This window comes from Coregonus clupeaformis, chromosome 18 (genome assembly GCF_020615455.1).
Source record: "Coregonus clupeaformis isolate EN_2021a chromosome 18, ASM2061545v1, whole genome shotgun sequence".
Taxonomy (NCBI): domain Eukaryota; kingdom Metazoa; phylum Chordata; class Actinopteri; order Salmoniformes; family Salmonidae; genus Coregonus; species Coregonus clupeaformis.
Genome location: NC_059209.1, coordinates 29,371,877 through 29,390,736, shown reverse-complemented (window position 1 = coordinate 29,390,736; position 18,860 = coordinate 29,371,877). Strand labels below are relative to the sequence as shown.

The window sequence follows — 18,860 nt, the reverse complement described above, 5'->3', positions numbered from 1 at the left end:
CGGTTCCATTTATTCCCAATTAACATGCTCCATTATGAATCAGACAGACAAATGTAAATAGACAGAATGTAATAAATGTGTTGTAAATGCAACCTAACCCTACTCTTCCCAGCTCTTACCAATATTCTTCCTCTGTTCGTGTTTCCCAGGTATGGGCCCAGTCCATATGAATGAGGTGAAGTGCTCTGGGTTTGAGAAGTCCATCACAGAGTGCTTCTTCAACAAGGAGTCTTTGGGCTGTAGCCATGAGGAAGATGCAGCCATCACGTGTAACGTTCCAGCCATGGGCTTCCAGGAGAGGGTGAGGGCTCAACTTGATAAACCATAAACCATCAACTATAAACATACCTTCTTCTTCATCTCAAGGTCATCTGTTGATGAATAATGATGTAGAATCCTATAGTATTCCTATTGCTATATGTGTGATAGTAGCTAAAGATCTCTCCCGTGGTGTGTTTGTCTCTGTGCAGCTGCGTCTGAGTGGGGGGCGTAACCCGTATGAGGGGCGCGTGGAGGCGCTGGTGGAGAGGAACGGCTCCTTGGTGTGGGGCACGGTGTGCAGTGATGGCTGGGGAACCATGGAGGCCATGGTGGTGTGCAGACAGCTGGGCCTGGGCTTCGCCAGTAATGCCTTCCAGGTGAGAAACATTTATTTTATTTAACCTTTATTTATACAGGTAAGTCAATTAAGAACAAATTCATATTTTGACGACTTGTCCAAACATGCAACAGGTCTCTCAGCAGCATTACAGTACAGTTACACATTCATATTTAATTAATGGATGGAAGAGGAGGCCTCTCTCTTACGTGTATGGTCTACAGACATACAGGTTGTAGCAGGCAAAACAATGACTGCTGTTTACAGTGCGTAAAAGTTTGGGCCCTAAAGGAAAAAAGGTTTCTGTGTTTCTATCCTATTCTAGACTGACGTAACAGAGGTGGAAGTGGTAATTCAGGGGTGAAGTATCATGGAGTGTTACAGGCAGAGGGTAGATAAGATTACTGTTCTTAGAAGGGTTAGTTACAGAGCTGTGTGTCAAAATAAGATCACACAACTACCGACCAGACACAGAATCAAATAAAAATCTGCTTTGATTAAGTGCAAAACGTTCCCGTGTTGTTCGTTATAGTCTCGTGTAATAAGAGGAATCATTGATCCTTTAATGATGTTCCTTAGCGCCTTGATGTTTTATTTACACCTCCAACCTCACAAACTGTACTGACTGCTCTGAGCAGAGTCACATCAGACTGGGAAGATCTTGAAATGTGGGTCTTCACTCTGTGAAAAGTGTTTTTTTTAGTAGTTTGGTAGGTATTCGATTTTGGAATTAAAAAAATTCTGTGTACCAACAACTATAATCGTCAAGGAGGTAATATTGATGAATGTTGTGAGTCTAAACTTTTCCCTGGTCTTTTTGACATCATTGCCATTCCAAATTAGAGCTTTCCCAAATTAGGGCCTTCAGTCAGTGTAAATCTAAGTGTGTTTGTGTGTGTGTGTGTGTCTGTAGTTGCCAGGGGTGACAAATACAGTACCTCCTCTGGTGATGTAGGACTGTAAACTCTTAACTGTTTGCACCTGCAAAGCAGTAAGGAGACCTTCCTGTCAGACAGAACAGTATTTGTTGTATCAAATGGATTTTACAAGACTGTTTGATAACAGTAATAGTGGGTTTTGAAAATATCTGTAAACCTTGGAATAGTAGAAATGATGTTGCTTGTAGACCAGAGATTTATGAGTGGAAATTGCAATGTAGGGATAATGTGTTATTGTAGGCTATCTGGTTTACCTCGAGGCAGAGGAATGACTACTGTCACTCCTGAATAACAACATAATAAAACAGCTTAATATGAATATATTTAAAGCTGATCTATTTCATATTCTGTAGCTTGTTTAATATTTGTGATGGGTACGCTACAGGGATATCTGAGGGCAGGGGCGTCATGCACCCAGAATTTAGCATTTTTCAAACACCTGAAACAGCTTTATCCTGCACTTTAGAGCTATAATCATTATGCTTAATTCCATATGTATATTTTTCTGCATATCTAAGAATACCTCTTGAGCTGTTTGTATCCTCCTGACTGGTGTTTTTTAAAATTATTATTAAAGAAACCAAATATGATTCTATGCCTCTGGGAAAAAGATTGAAAGGAATGTGAGTCTTATTCAGAACATTTAGTTATTGCTTGCTTTTCTAAAGTCTACCAACCTTGTCAGCAGGCATGGCAGCTAAGATAGTTAGACAAGCTAGCTACTCAACTTGATGATAGTCTGAAATGGCTTCTTGGTAGCTAGTTATGAGGTAGGAGTGTCAATAGTGACACTACTAATAGTGACATTACTACCCCATTGGGAACCTACCTATACAAGGGTTTTTCTTTATTTGTACTATTATTTACATTGTAGAATAATAGTGAAGACATCAAAACTATTAATTAACACATATGGAATCATGTAGTAACCAAACAAGTGTTAAATCAATCAAAATATATTTTATATTTGAGATTCTTCAAATAGCCACCCTTTGCCTTGATGACAGCTTTGCACACTCTTGATGACACTTTGCACACTCAACCAGCATCATGAGGTAGTCACCTGGAATGCATTTCAATTAACAGGTGTGCCTTCTTTGTGGAATTTCTTTATGGAATTTCTTTCCTTCTTAATGCGTTTGAGCCAATCAGTTGTGTTGTGACAAATAAGGGGGCGTATACAGAAGATAGCCCTATTTGGTAAAAGTCCAAGTCCATATTATGGCAAGAACAGCTCAAATAAGGAAAGAGAAACAACAGTCCATCATTACTTTAAGACATGAAGGTCAGTCAATACGGAACATTTCAATAACTTTTAACATTTCTTCAAGTGCAGTCGCAAAAGGGTAGGTAACAACACATCTGCCACGCTAATCCTCAACACGGGGGCCCCTCAGGGGTGCGTGCTCAGTCCCCTCCTGTACTTCCTGTTCACCCATGACTGCATGGCCAGGCACGACTCCAACACCATCATTAAGTTTGCTGACGACACAACAGTGGTAGGCCTGATCACCGACAACGATGAGACAGCCTATAGGGAGGAGGTCCGAGACCTGGCCGTGTGGTGGCAGGATAACAACCTCTCCCTCAACGTGATCAAGACAAAGGAATTGATTGTGGACTACAGGAAAAAAAAGAGGACTGAGCATGCCCCCATTATCATCGACGGGGCTGTAGTGGAACAGGTTGAGAGCTTCAAGTTCCTTGGTGTCCACATCACCAACAAACTATCATGGTCCAAACACACCAAAACAGTCGTGAAGAGGGCATGACAAAGCCTATTCCCCCTCAGGAGACTCAAAAGATTTGGCATGGGTCCTCAGATCCTCAACAAGTTATACAGCTGCACCATCGAGAGCATCCTGACTGCTTGCATCACCGCCTGGTATGGCAACTGCTCGGCCTCCGACCGCAAGGTACTACAGAGGGTAGTGCGTACGGCCCAGTACATCACTGGGGCCAAGCTTCCTGCAATCCAGGACCTCTATACCAGACGGTGTCAGAGGAAGGCCCTCAAAATTGTCAAAGACTCCAGCCACCCTAGTCATAGACTGTTCTCTCTGCTATCGCACGGCAAGCGGTACCGGAGCGCCAAGTCTAGGTCCAAAAGGCTTCTCAACAGCTTCTACCCCAAGCCATAAGACTCCTGAACAGCTAATCATTGCTACCCGGACTATTTGCACTGCCCCCCCACCCCCCTCTTTTACGCTGCTGCTACTCTGTCTATTATTTATGCATAGTCACTTTAACTCTACCCACATGTACATATTACCTCAATTACCTCGACTAGCCGGTGCCCCCGCACATTGACTCTGCACCGGTACCCCCCTTTATATAGCCTCCCTACTGTTATTTTATTTTACTGCTGCTCTTTAGTTGTTTGCTTTTATTATTTTTTACTTAACACTTTTTTTATTTTAAATTCTTTTAAAATTGCATTGTTGGTTAAGGGCTTGTAAGTAAGCATTTCACTGTAATGTCTACACCAGTTGTATTCGGCGCATGTTTAAAATAAAATTTGATTTGATTTGAAAAACCATCAAGCACTATGATGAAACGGGCTCTCATCAGGACCGCCACAGGAATGGAAGACCCAGAGTTACCTCTGCTGCAGAGGATAAGTTAATTAGAGTTACCAGCCTCAGAAATTGCAGCCCAAATAGATGCTTCACAGAGTTCAAGTCACAGACACATCGCAACATCAGCTGCTCAGAGGGGACTGTGTTAATCAGGCCTACATGGTTGAATTTCTGCAAAGAAACCACTACTAAAGGACACCAATAATAAGAAGAGACCTGCTTGGGCCAAGAAACACAAGCAATGGACATTAGACCGGTGGAAATTTGTCCTTAGATCTGGAGTACAAATTTGAGATTTTTGGTTCAAACCGCCGTGTCTTTGTGAGACGCGGTGTTGGTGAACAGATGATCTCCGCATGTGTAGTTCCCACCGTAAAGCATGGCGGAGGAGGTGTTATGGTGTGGGGGTGCTTTGCTGGTGACACTGTCTGTGATTTATTTAGAATTCAAGGCACACTTAACCAGCATGGCTACCACAGCATTCTGCTGCGATACACCATCCCATCTGATTTGGGCTTAGTGGGACTCTCATTTGTTTTTCAACAGGACAATGACCCAACACACCTCCAGGCTGTGTAAGGGCTATTTGACCAAGAAGGAGAGTGATGGAGTGCTGCATCAGATGACCTGGCCTCCACAATCCCCCGACCTCAACCAAATTGAGATGGTTTGGGATGAATCGGACAGCAGAGTGAAGGAAAAACAGCCAACAAGTGCTCAGCATATGTGGGAACTCCTTCAAGACTGTTGGAAAAGCATTCCAGGTGAAGCTGGTTGAGAGAATGCCAAGAGTGTGCAAAGCTGTCATCAAGGCAAAGGGTGGCTATTTGAAGAATCTCAAATATAAAATATATTTTGATTTGTTTAACACTTCTTTGGTTACTACATGATTCCATATGTGTTATTTCATAGTTGTGATGTCTTCACTATTATTCTACAATGTAGAAAATAGTAAAACTAAAGAAAAACCCTTGAATGAGTAGGTGTGTCCAAACTTTTGACTGGTACTGTCTATATACAGTGCCTTGCAAAAGTATTCATCCCCCTTGGCGTTTTTCGTATTTTGTAGCATTACAATCTGTAATTTAAAAGGATTTTTATTTGGATTTCATGTAATGGACATACACAAAATAGTCAAAATTGGTGAAGTGAAATGAAAAAAATAACTTGTTTAAAAAAATGCTAAAAATAAATAACGGAAAAGTGGTGCGTGCATATGTATTCACCCCTTTGCTATGAATCCCCTACATAAGATCTGGTGCAACCAATTACCTTCAGAAGTCACATAATTAGTTAAATAAAGTCCACTTGTGTGCAATCTAAGTGTCACATGAACTGTCACATGATCTCAGTATATATACACCTGTTCTGAAAGGCACCAAACAGGTCAGGGACAAAGTTATGGAGAAGTACAGGTCAGGGTTGGGTTATAAAAAAAATCTGAAACTTTGAACATCCCATGGAGCACCATTAAATCCATTATAAAAAAATTGAAAGAATATGGCACCACAACAAACCTGCCAAGAGAGGGCCGCCCACCAAAACTCACGGATCAGGCAAGGAGGGCATTAATCAGAGAGGCAACAAAGAGACCAAAGATAACCCTGAAGGAGCTGCAAAGCTCCACAGTGGAGATTGGAGTATCTGTCCATAGGACCACTTTAAGCCGTACACTCCACAGAGCTTGGCTTTATGGAAGAGTGGCCAGAAAAAAGCCATTGCTTAAAGAAAAAAATAAGCAAACACGTTTGGTGTACACCAAAAGGCATGTGGGAGACTCCCCAAACATATGGAAGAAGGTACACTGGTCAGATGAGACTAAAATTGAGCTTTTTGGCCATCAAGGAAAACGCTATGTCTGGCGCAAACCCAACACCTCTCATCACCCCGAGAACACCATCGGCAGGGAATGGGAAACTGGTCAGAATTGAAGGAATGATGGATGGCGCTAAATACAGGGAAATTCTAGAGGGAAACCTGTTTCAGTCTTCCAGAGATTTGAGACTGGAACAGAGGTTCACCTTCCAGCAGGACAATGACCCTAAGCATACTGCTAAAGCAACAGAAGAGTGGTTTAAGGGGAAACATTTCAATGTCTTGGAATGGCCTAGTCAAAGCCCAGACCTCAATCCAATTGAGAATCTGTGGTATGACTTAAAGATTGCTGTACACCAGCGGAACCCATCCAACTTGAAGGAGCTGGAGCAGTTTTGCCTTGAAGAATGGGAAAAAATCCCAGGGGCTAGATGTGCCAAGCTTATAGAGACATACCCCAAGAGACTTGCAGCTGTAATTTCTGCAAAAGGTGGCTCTAAAAGTATTGAGTTTGGGGGGGTGAATAGTTATGCACGCTCAAGTTGTATGTTTTTCTTTGTCTTAATTCTTGTTTGTTTCACAATAAAACATATTTTGCATCTTCAAAGTGGTAGATTTGTTGTGTAAATCAAATGACACAACCCCCCTAAAAATCCATTTTAATTCCAGGTTGTAAGGCAACAAAATAGGAAAAATGCCAAGGGGGGTGAATACTTTCGCAAGCCACTGTGTGTGTGTGTGTGTGTGTGTGTGTGTGTGTGTGTGTGTTACTGAACAAAAATATACACTGAAAAACTATATAAATGCAACATACAGCAATTTCAAATATTTTACTGATTTACAGTTCATATAAGGAAATCTAGTCAATTTAAATAAATTCATTAGGCCCTAATCTATTGATTTTACATGACTGGGAATACAGATATGCGTCTGTTGGACACAGATACCTTTAAAAATATGGGCCTCACAATGGGCCTCAGGATCTCGTCACAGTATCTCTGTGCATTAAAATTGCCGTAGATTAAAATGCAATTGTGTTCGTTGTCCGTAGCTTATGCCTGCCCATACCATAACCCCACCGCCACCATGGGGCACTCTGTTCACAACGTTGACATCAGTAAACCGCTCACCCACATGACGCCATACACGTGGTCTGCGGTTGTGAAGCCGATTAGACGTACTGCCAAATTCTCTGAAACGACATTGGAGGCGGTTTATGGTAGAGAAATGAACATTCAATTCTCTGGCAACAGCTCTGGTGGACATTCCTGCAGTCAACATGCCAATTGCACGCTCCTTCGAAACTTGAGACATCTGTGGCATTGTGTTGTGTGACAAAACTGCACATTTTAGAGTGGTCTTTTATTGTCCCCAGCACAAGGTGCACCTGTGTAATGACATGCTGTTTAATCAGCTTCTTGATATGCCACACCTGTCAGGTGGATGGATTATCTTGGCAAAGGAGAAATGCTCACTAACAGGGATGTAAACAAATTTGTGCACAAAATTTGAGAGAAATAATATTTTTGTGCGTATGTATATTTTCTGTTCAGTGTATAAGGGATCATAGCTTTCACCTGGATTCACCTGGTCAGTCTATGTCATGGAAAGAGCAGGTGTCCTTAATGTTTTGTACACTCAGTGTATATATAAATAAATAAACAGTAGAAATTAAACTGGACAAATCTGTGCCCCCGATGGGCATGACGCCTCTGTCTGAGGGACAAAAGCAAGTAATAGTGACACTACTAAATACAGCTAGAGATAATGAACATGCTGCCCCCTCTAGTGGTTGGTAGAAAAATTGCCCCCCCCACTCCTGGGTCGTCTTGGCTGTGTGCTTAGGGTCGTTGTCCTGTTGGAAGGTGAACCTTTGCCCCAGTCTGAGGTCCTGAGCGCTCTCGAGCAGGTTTTCATCAAGGATCTCTCTGTACTTTACTCCGTTCATCTTTGCCTGATCTTTGCCTCCGCTGAAAAACATCCCCACAGCATGATGTTCACCGTAGGGATGGTGCCAGGTTTCTTCCAGACGTAGCGCTCGGCATTCAGGCCAAAGAGTTCAATCTTGGTTTCATCAGACCAGAGAATCTTGGTCTGAGAGTCCTTTAGTTGCCTTTTGACAAACTCCAAGCGGGCTGTCATGTGCATTTTACTGAGGAATGGCTTTTGTCTGGCCACTCTACCATAAAGGCTTGATTGGTGCAGTGCTGCAGAGATGGTTGTCCTTCTGGAAGGTTGGTTTGGTACCCTTCCCCAGATCTGTTCCTCGACACAATCCTGTCTCGGAGCTCTACGGACAATTCCTTCAACCTCATGTCTTGGTTTTTGCTCTGACATGCACTGTCAACTGTGGGACCTTATATAGACAGGTGTGTGCCTTTCCAAATCATGTCCAATCAATTGAATTTACCACAGGTGGACTCCAATCAAGTTGTAGAAACATCTCAAGGATGATCAATGGAAACAGGATGCACCTGAGCTTAATTTCGAGTCTCACAGCAAAGGGTCTGAATACTTATGTAAATAAGGTATTTCTGTTTTTTATTTTTGTATGGCGTCATGTGGGTATTTCTGTTTTTAATTTCTGTTTTCACTTTCATTATGTGGTATTGTGTGTAGATTAATGAGAAAAACATATCATTTAATTAATTTTACAATAAGGCTGTAACGTATTAAAATGTGGAAAAAGTCAATGGGTCTGAATACTTTTCAAATGCACTATATTATAATAATAAAATATAATAATATAATAGCATAGCAAACACATATCCTAGGACAAATTCAGCAAATTCTCTGTCTGATAAAACCCATCCCTGACCTCTGTTATGTTGTGTCCCTGTCCTGTAGGAGACGTGGTACTGGCCAGGAGAGGTGAGTGCTGACCATGTGGTGATGAGTGGGGTGAGATGTTCTGGCACGGAGATGTCCTTATCCCACTGCCTGCACCACGGAGCTCACCTCAGCTGTCCTAAAGGAGGAGGACGCAACGCTGCCGGAGTCTCCTGCTCAGAGAGTAAGGGCCTTTTTACACTAACAAAATAAGTGAAGTAACATCTACCTTTCTTCAACATCAGATTTGCTACTTTTCTGTTTACACCATCTTTATAATTAGCTTTGGATGTGGTCTGGCCAAAACCTCATTCATGCTGCGTAAGAGCACTCCTATTGCCTTTCCCTCACAGTAGTCTACCAGTTCTAGATGCCTTGCAGCTTTCCCTCATAATAGCCTACCAGTCCTAGATGCCATGCAGCTTTCCCTAACAGTAGTCTACCAGTTCTAGATGCCATGCAGCTCTCCCTCACAGTAGTCTACCAGTTCTAGATGCCATGCAGCTTTCCCTCACAGTAGTCTACCAGTTCTAGATGCCTTGCAGCTTTCCCTCATAATAGCCTACCAGTCCTAGACGCCATGCAGCTTTCCCTAACAGTAGTCTACCAGTCCTAGATGCCATGCAGCTTTCCCTAACAGTAGTCTACCAGTACTAGATGCCATGCAGCTTTCCCTCACAGTAGTCTACCAGTACTAGATGCCATGCAGCGTTCCCTAACAGTAGTCTACCAGTCCTAGATGCCATGCAGCTTTCCCTCACAGTAGTCTACCAGTTCTAGATACCATGCAGCTTTCCCTAACAGTAGTCTACCAGTCCTAGATGTCATGCAGCTTTCCCCAACAGTAGTCTACCAGTTCTAGATGCCTTGCAGCTTTCCCTCATAAGTCCACCAGTCCTAGATGCCATGCAGCTTTCCCTAACAGTAGTCTACTAGTCCTAGATGCCATGCAGCTTTCCCTCACAGTAGTCTACCAGTCCTAGATGCCATGCAGCTTTCCCTAACAGTAGTCTACCAGTTCTAGATGCCTTGCAGCTTTCCCTAACAGTAGTCTACCAGTTCTAGATGCCTTGCAGCTTTCCCTCATAAATCTACCAGTCCTAGACGCCATGCAGCTTTCCCTAACAGTAGTCTACCAGTTCTAGATGCCATGCAGCTTTCCCTCACAGTAGTCTACCAGTACTAGATGCCATGCAGCTTTCCCTCACAGTAGTCTACCAGTTCTAGATGCCATGCAGCTTTCCCTCACAGTAGTCTACCAGTCCTAGATGCCATGCAGCTTTCCCTAACAGTAGTCTACCAGTTCTAGATGCCTTGCAGCTTTCCCTCATAAGTCTACCAGTCCTAGACGCCATGCAGCTTTCCCTCACAGTAGTCTACCAGTCCTAGATGCCTTGCAGCTTTCCCTCACAGTAGTCTACCAGTTCTAGATGCCATGCAGCTTTCCCTAACAGTAGTCTACCAGTTCTAGATGCCATGCAGCTTTCCCTCACAGTAGTCTACCAGTCCTAGATGCCTTGCAGCTTTCCCTCACAGTAGTCTACCAGTTCTAGATGCCATGCAGCTTTCCCTAACAGTAGTCTACCAGTTCTAGATGCCATGCAGCTTTCCCTCACAGTAGTCTACCAGTTCTAGATGCCTTGCAGCTTTCCCTAACAGTAGTGTACCAGTCCTAGATGCCATGCAGCTTTCCCTCACAGTAGTCTACCAGTTCTAGATGCCATGCAGCTTTCCCTCACAGTAGTCTACCAGTACTAGATGCCATGCAGCTTTCCCTAAAAAAGTCTACCAGTCTTAGATGCCATGCATCTTTCCCTAACAGTAGTCTACCAGTACTAGATGCCTTGCATTGATTACTGATAATAATGGTTGAACACCAAAACATGTATTTGTCTGTCCTGGCCTCTTATAACATAATAACTATTATAAGCATCCTTCAATCTCATTCTTGAGTGCAGACCTGTAACATTGTAATGATGAAGTATGCTCACATTTTTAACCACTCTCTCTTTCCCTCTTCCCTCCTTGCTTTCTCCCTCAGCGGCCCCTGACCTGGTCCTGAACCCCCAGGTAGTGGAGCAGACCACCTATATGGAAGACAGGCCCATGTTCATGCTGCAGTGTGCTTATGAAGAGAACTGCCTATCCACCACCTCCAGCAAGACCCCTGCCAACTCCTACCGCCGCCTACTGCGCTTCTCCTCCCAGATCCACAACAATGGACAGTCAGACTTCAGACCCAAGGCTGGACGCCACTCCTGGGTGTGGCATGACTGCCATAGGCAAGTAGCTCCATGACTCTTCTTGTTTGTTTGTGAAATTGAAAGATATGCCTTGTTTATTCTTTGTTTAATATGGTGATAGACACTCAGTGGCCATGGACTCATGCTGCTTACACCAAATTCTGACTCAACAGGAACCGTGATTCGTCAGACCAGGCAATGTTTTTCCACTCACCAATTGTCAAGTGTTGGTGATCACTTGCCAACTGGAGCCGCTTCTTGTTTTTAGCCGGTGTGGTCATCTGCTTTAATAGCCCATCCGTGACAAGCATCGACAGGTTGTGCGTTCCGAGATGCCGTTCTGCACACCACTGTTGTACTGCGCTGTTATTTGTCTGTTTGCGGCCCACCTGTTAGCTAGCACGATTGTTGCCATTCTCCCTCGACCTCTCTCATGCAACGAGCTGTTTTCGCCCACAGGACTGCCGCTGACTGGATGTTTTTTGTTTGTTGCACCATTCGCGGTAAACCCTAGACACTGTCGTGCATGAAAAGCCCAGGAGGGCGGCCGTTTCTGAGATACTGGATCTGGCGCGCCTGGCACCGATGATCATACCACTCTCAAAGTCACTTAGGTCACTCGTTTTGCCCGTTCAATCAAACAGTAACAGAATGCCTGTCTGCCTGCTTTATAAATTAAGCCACGGCCACATGACTCACTGTCTGTAGGAGCGATCCATTTTCGTGAACGGGGTGGTGAACCTAATAAACTGGCCACTGAGTGTATTTTACCTCATAGTTGTGTGGGTCACCAGGACTACCTATTTTAGCGCTGTTATGAAGTAACAATCAGAAGACGCGCATGGTCCGTTGGTTTTTTATAAGAGACAGACATTAAGGGAACGTTATACTGAACTCCCTAGATAACTCGGTTCTTGAGCCATTTTCCATTTCTATACGTTCTCTGCCCTGTAATTGACCACGGACTGAAACGTCTCAGATGTTTTCTGTCAAGGCATTGGGTGAACTGTGCAATGTTGGCAGCTTCACACAGTCACCAGCTCTACACAAATAAAACCCTCAGTGCCTGTGGGATTATGCATATAATCTGAATCGCTAAACATATACAATTTTGAAAGCAAATGTTTATTTTGGGTTTCTTTGTGTCTGCCTTGGTGCCATGTGTTTCAACAGTCTCTCTAGCTCTTGTATAAAAACATATCTGCTTCAGAGAGTAAATAATAGACTCTACAGTAGATGGCAGGTCTATTTATAAATGAAGTGTCTCTCTTTCTCTCTGTGCCCAGGCACTACCACAGCATGGAGGTATTCACCCACTATGACCTGCTCAGCCTCAATGGCACCAAGGTGGCAGAGGGACACAAGGCCAGCTTCTGTCTGGAAGACACTGACTGTGAAGAGGGTAAGAGCCTAGAGAAACAAAGGCTGTGTCCCAAATGGCACCCTATCTCTTACATAGTGCACTACTTTTGACCAGAGCCCCATAAGACCCTGGTCAAAAGTAGTCCACTATATAATGAATAGGGTGCCATTTGGGACACAGACAGACTAGCTACGTATATTATATTGTCTACCTAGTGTTCCTCACTCCTTGCAGAATGTAATACAGCCTGATCAATAGCCCAACTTCTTTCACTCACAAAAAACTGCATGCCAATGCATGTACTCACATGATTGTCTTTGATTTATGGTCATCTTGACAGGTATTGAGAAAAGATACGAGTGTGCCAACTTTGGAGAGCAAGGCATCACTGTTGGCTGCTGGGATATATACAGGCATGATATTGACTGCCAGTGGATTGACATCACAGACATTAAGCCCGGAGATTACATATTCCAGGTAAGTTACTTTTCTGGTTACGTAAGGTCTTTCCAGTGAAGGGGTGCATCCCAAATGGCACCCTATTCCCTATATATCCCAGGGCCTATAAGGCTCTGGTCAAAAGTAGTGCCATTAGGGATGCAACCAAGGTCATTCCTCTACACTATTATCCAATGTTATCGATTGAGGTATGATGAAGTGAATGAATGAATGAAATTATTGGACAAATGTCAAATACATATAGAGTTTTCTCATTCAACTGAGCAAAAAATACAACCCTAACCCTAACTATGATTATCAATGTTAATTTTAATTCTTTGTGTTGGATAATGATTCACAGCATTTTGCTCTCTCCAACAGGTTGTTATTAACCCTAACTATGAGGTGCCTGAGTCGGACTACTCCAACAACTTCATGAAGTGCAGATGTAGATACGACGGCCACCGTATATGGATGTACAGCTGTCATAATGGTAAGACAATGGTGTGCCAACAATTTGTGTGACTGTTTTACCTCAGAAATTCTGTGTTACTGCATTGTTCCGCAACCCTACTTGACTTAAAGGACATTTCACTCATAAATGAAAGTCAGATGTTTTCAGACCTCAAAAGTAGACTAATGTCAAGATGTATAGATCCAACTATATGCCATTAGTTGCTGGATGTTAAAGGGCAACTCCGCCACCTTTCTACTTCATATTCATTATCTCCAGCACCAAACCAGTGTCTAAATATGTGAAAACGGTTTTGTAGAAAAAAAGTTCTACCAGATGACATCATCAAAAGTTACAACATTTTAGTGATTTTCAAACACTATGAGATTCGCGTGACGTGGGGAGCAAGGAAATAACCTCCCTCTGGCTAGAAACTTGTTGCAGGTTTTGAAAATCACAGCTTTTCTTACTTTTAATCCTACCCTGTTATGAAGCATTTTCTATTACCTATCTTATCATTTTACCACAGATCATAGAAATACGCCCTTTTCACATATGTAGACACTGGTTTGGTGCTGGAGATAATTAATATGAGGTTGAAAAGTGTCGGAGTTGCCCTTTAACAACTAATGTCTTGGGACTTGGTTTAATCTCGACATTACACTACTTTAGTAGTCTAAAAAACGTCTGACAAACGTTGATTTGAAAGTGTAACTTTGAAAGTGTAATGAGAAATGTTGAACTGAAAGTGTAAAGCGTTGAGTCATTTTTAAATGTTGAATTGTAACAATGTGTGACCATTTGTCCCTTTCCTGTGTCCAGGTGGTTCGTTAAGCAGTGAGAGTGAGGAGTCCTTCCCTGGGCTACTGAACAACCAGGTGACCCACAGGTAAAAGGATGGAAGAGACAGAGAAGAACAGAGCAACCATCACCACCACAGAGAAACGGCCAAAATGTCCCCAACCACTAGACATCCCCCTCTCGCTCTCTCTCTGTTCCCCAGTCAGCAGTCCAGGGTGAACTCTTTTATCTTGTTACCAATAAGACTACAGCTGTTAAGAATACCCCTCCTAGCTACCATGCTGTGTTGTCATGTATTGCTGCCATGCTATGTTGTTGTCTTACGTCTCTCTTTATGTAGTGTTGTGGTGTCTCTCTTGTCGTGATGTGTGTTTTGTCCTATATTTTTATTTTTAATCCAAGCCCCCGTCCCCGCAGGACGCCTTTTGGTAGGCCGTCATTGTAAATAAGAATTTGTTCTTAACTGACTGCCTAGTTAAATAAAGGTTAAATAAAAATAAAATAGTGAGGAATGCTGCCCACCTCTTTCAGACATCTCCTCTCTTTCCTAGGCAGATCATTTGATGTATCCTTCTGTCATCACAAATTCAATCACCTCTCATTAGTTCAGCCCAAAAGCAGGCAGCCTCTCCCAGCTCTCTGGTTGAGATCAAAAGGGACTGATGGAGTTTATCTCACACCCCTGGGTTAGAGACATGAAATATACATCCCCAATGTTCCACACTAGAGGTGATGATGAGACCAAATAGCACCCTAGTCCCTATATAGTGCACTACTTTTGGGCGCTGTGTAAAGTCTCTGAAGTACAGTAATGAAAGTGAATCCTGCTGCACTTTCATATTTTCTTTTTAATGATAAAACATTCAAAGGTCAAAGGTCATTTTCCCAGAGGTTGGATATCTCTGACAAAGAAATCTCTCTCTTGAACTATGAGCAAAGGCATATTTGGGAATACTACAGACTTCATTGATCATTATCTTTATAAAAAGTAAGGGCCTCATATAGGCTACTCTCTGAGTAGCTTAATGAAGATGAGTATTGAGGACACAGTATAGTACAATGCAATACAATACAATAGGATGCAATAACTAACTGCCAGTAAGTGCATTGTTGTTGTGAAGTGTTTAACAAACAGATGTCCTGTGCCTTTTTTCTTGCACAGCAAGTTGCTATGTGATCTAATAATTTCCCCTGTCTTCTATTTCCTCTTAGACAACATTAGGTTGTTACCCTCACCAATCTTTCAGTCTGTGGTATAGATTTATATGGTCAACACACTCTATCTTTAAGCTATTCTGTGGTGTTCCCCATTCTGACATCTGTAATCAACCCCAGTACCCGTCTCAAGTGCCTGAGAAGTTCCTTTTCCATTGTAAAAACTGTGACCAAATGGCACACATTCGTCTACTCCACGCCACAACAGAGTGGCGGTAGTATGGTAGTTAAAATGGAGGGAAACAACTAATGCCCCTCAGTGCCATATATTGAGAGAAATAAAGTATTTTTTTCCTTTTCCTTTTCAACATTCATGAACAATCTCATCTTTTCCAGCAAACATCATATTAGTAACTTATTGTTGTAAAAGTCAGGGATTTTAATTGCATTGTTTTTCTTTTTTCTTTCAGTTTCTTTGTACAATAATTTGTGTCTCATTAGTTTATTGTACTTTTGAAAAAGAATGGTGCTACCAAACTGTCATCCTCTGTTTTATGAGGGTACAGTACAGTGACAGCTGAATGGCTACAGTATGTTATGCTAACTGTATACTTGAATGGAGTGTAAAAATCCATAATGTCCTTCGTTAACTATATTAAAGTAAACAAATCTAAGTTGTTGGTTGTATATTCAGATATTTACAATTTGGTCATTTAGCAGAAGCTGTTATCCAGAGCAACTTGCAGGAGCAATGAGGATTAAGTGCCTTGCTCAAGAGCACAGACAGATTTTTCACCTAGTCGGCTCAGGGATTCGAACCAGCTACCTTTCCTGCCACCCAGATATAAATGATGCCTAATGACACCATCCCCATGATCACACACTGTGCTGATTTCCTCAGTCCTTGAATTTGCTGCCATCTTCTGGTTGTTTAACTTTAGGGTAGTGATTTGGCTGTGGACCATAAAGCAGTAGTCTACTACAGTTTGGTATACATAGAGATAGAGAGGACTAATAAGGCCTTTTGACCACTAGAGGTCTCTATCATTCTCTATGATGATATATGATCTCCACCCTCTGGTCATTTATAGTCATTACAGTTTGTTCTTCACTGCTCTGTTGACTTTCCTATCATTTCTACAGTATGACCAAGCGATGTCCTTTAACATCTGCACTCTGAATTACTTCAACGGGAGTGACTTTCTTTTAGTGTGTCATCAGCAACATTCTCACACCTAGTTTAACTCTTTCATTTATGCTGCCTTGACATTTGTTAGAGAGTTATGTGCGCATTGTGCCACACCTAAAGAGGAGAGGAAGACAGTTATTCTATACTCTGTAATAGTCCATAAAGCAAATGACAATGAGTTTGAAGTACTACAAAAGTTTTTGACTTTCTGCAGCAAGCTACTCCAAATGCCAAGCTTTGTATGCACTTGGTAGAAGCATGGTATGCATTGCATTTGGAGCTGTTCACTGGGTAACTGCTGTTCAGGGAAAACTAGAGAGAGATGAATGTCCCGTTGCCATTGGTCGGAGTAAATCCAGGCCTCATTACTCTTTGTTAGGACTGTCTCCTGTGCTAATGTAAGCAGCCCCGCATTACTCAGCAGGACTAATAAGGTTTATCTCCAGCACCCCCAGGAACAGGGCTGTTAAGAAAACTGTGAAGCAGCTTGTCAGGTTAAGACAAATGCTCCAGGTCTCAAGCATAGGCTTTGCCCCAAATGGCACCACCCTATTCCCTATATAATGAACTACTTTTGACTAGAGCCCCATGGGTCCTGGTCAAAAGCCTTGTGCACTAAAAAGGAAATAGGGTGCCATTTGGGACGCAATTACAGAAGCAGCATTTAGCCCCAGCCATGCATAGCCTACTACAATGGAAGATGTCATTAATCCAGGACCATAAATTCCACACCTATCACCCTCTGACTGTTTTAGTTTTTGGTCCTCCTGACTGATTAGATGTTACGGCGCAGGCAGGCAGGTGGCGTATCCAAGTGTTTGTTTAATCCCCTACCAACTACCAAGACCACCCATTCCCCTGATATACTGTAGTCCACACGGACACACACGTCGAACAAGACACACAGACTAACCACACTCCTCACACGGCTGAGGGTCTTGTTTTGCAGCCAGGGAGTGAAGACCACCTACTATGCTGTGCCACCAGGATGGGGAATGTCACGGGTAACTTGAGAGTGAGTTCAGTGGGTAACGACAGACATTCGTTTGACTAGACATGCTTGGGCAAGGGAAAATCTCCTTCTGCTCTATGAGGTAACAAAGCGCTGCATTCATGTGATTAAAGGTTGAAGGGAGATCCAATTATGTGTGAGGCATTCCTGAATAGAGGATGAGCGAGCTAAAACTGGAGGGGATATGGTTCAGCAGTCTCTTTCTTCGGCTCGGCTTGGGAGAGGACAGGGAACCAGAACAGGTGATGGGCTCTCATTTCTCTTAGTCAAGAGTTACCTCAGAGCTCATGGGAAAGTTCTGTTTCTGCATCCCAAATGGCACCCTATTCCTTATGTAATGCACTCCGGTCAATAGTGCACTACATAGGGAATAGGGTGCAATTTGGGACGTAGCTGTGTCCCTTTGTCAAATCTTACTAGAAATCTCTCTCCACCGCCTTAGTTATACCCAGAATGACTTTTCTGTGAATGTTTAGTTTAACAGAGAGAAATACTACTATTTTCAGGGAGATTTATTCGGGCTGGTGCTCCTCTATAACTCTTGTGGACAAGAGAAAATATTACCTGGAACTGAAAACAGCTCTCTGGGAAGTCCTGATGTTTTTCCAGCCCTAGATTGTAACTTTTCCTCTCTAAATCACACTCTGACCAGACATCAGCACACACACAGTCTGTGTGAAACCAGTGTTTGTCCATCTATGCTATTAGTGTATGGATGAAGAGGAGGGCTGATCTCAGGCAAATGTCCTATCCTAAAATCTATTTAAAGACGTGATGTCAATTTACAGATAACATTTCTATTACAGATTACACTTTGTGTACAGTTTGTTTTCTTTAAGCTATTAAAAATCCTAATGAACTTCTGCAGCATCCAGTTGTAGAAGATGTACACGTTTGATTTATTATGATACAATTCAGAAGTTAAGAAACAGTTTTCATTCAAACTTAAAAAAGAACATATAAAAGGTATACTAATTTATCAAACTAAACAGAAAAGTTAAAAAGGCCAAATTAAATACATTTTCATTTTGGTCAAAATTGTCATTTTCAGAATATAATTAAATTATATTTACAATAAATGAGGATAGTTAATGATAATGACTTAGTTATGACTTTCATTATTACCTACCCTCAAAACATTCCATAAAATCTATAATCTATAGTTAGACATTTTTGTAGTGTTAGATTATCAGTAATATAGCACTAAAAGGGAAACATTGAGATTTCAGTCTGACTAAATAATCTCAGCATTTAACATTCTAAAGGAATCACTATGAAATGGATGTAGTTCCACTGAGCAAGGTCATATTCTACCCTCCTACGGTGAGTGCATCTCTATAGCATCAGCAAAAGTATTATCAATCTAATGTCCTCCATTCATACACTTGATCAATACAAGAACAAATAAATCAAGAAGTTGGGGTTGTTTAGAAATCATCTTAGGTT

At 42.3% G+C, this 18,860-nt stretch overlaps 1 protein-coding gene across 1 annotated transcript in view; it reads left to right on the top strand.

Moving 5' to 3' along the window:
- LOC121530675 (lysyl oxidase homolog 2B) overlaps nucleotides 1-14,405 on the top strand; it is a 49,708-nt gene extending 35,303 nt beyond the window's left edge. The window contains exons 7-14 of the mRNA XM_041835816.2: nucleotides 150-301; nucleotides 471-638; nucleotides 8,778-8,943; nucleotides 10,801-11,041; nucleotides 12,289-12,404; nucleotides 12,706-12,842; nucleotides 13,185-13,296; nucleotides 14,080-14,405. Coding sequence (XP_041691750.1) covers nucleotides 150-301; nucleotides 471-638; nucleotides 8,778-8,943; nucleotides 10,801-11,041; nucleotides 12,289-12,404; nucleotides 12,706-12,842; nucleotides 13,185-13,296; nucleotides 14,080-14,150 — 1,163 coding nt within the window. The 3' untranslated portion in view covers nucleotides 14,151-14,405. The remainder of the gene's footprint in view (nucleotides 1-149; nucleotides 302-470; nucleotides 639-8,777; nucleotides 8,944-10,800; nucleotides 11,042-12,288; nucleotides 12,405-12,705; nucleotides 12,843-13,184; nucleotides 13,297-14,079) is intronic.
- Nucleotides 14,406-18,860: the final 4,455 nt, after the last annotated feature.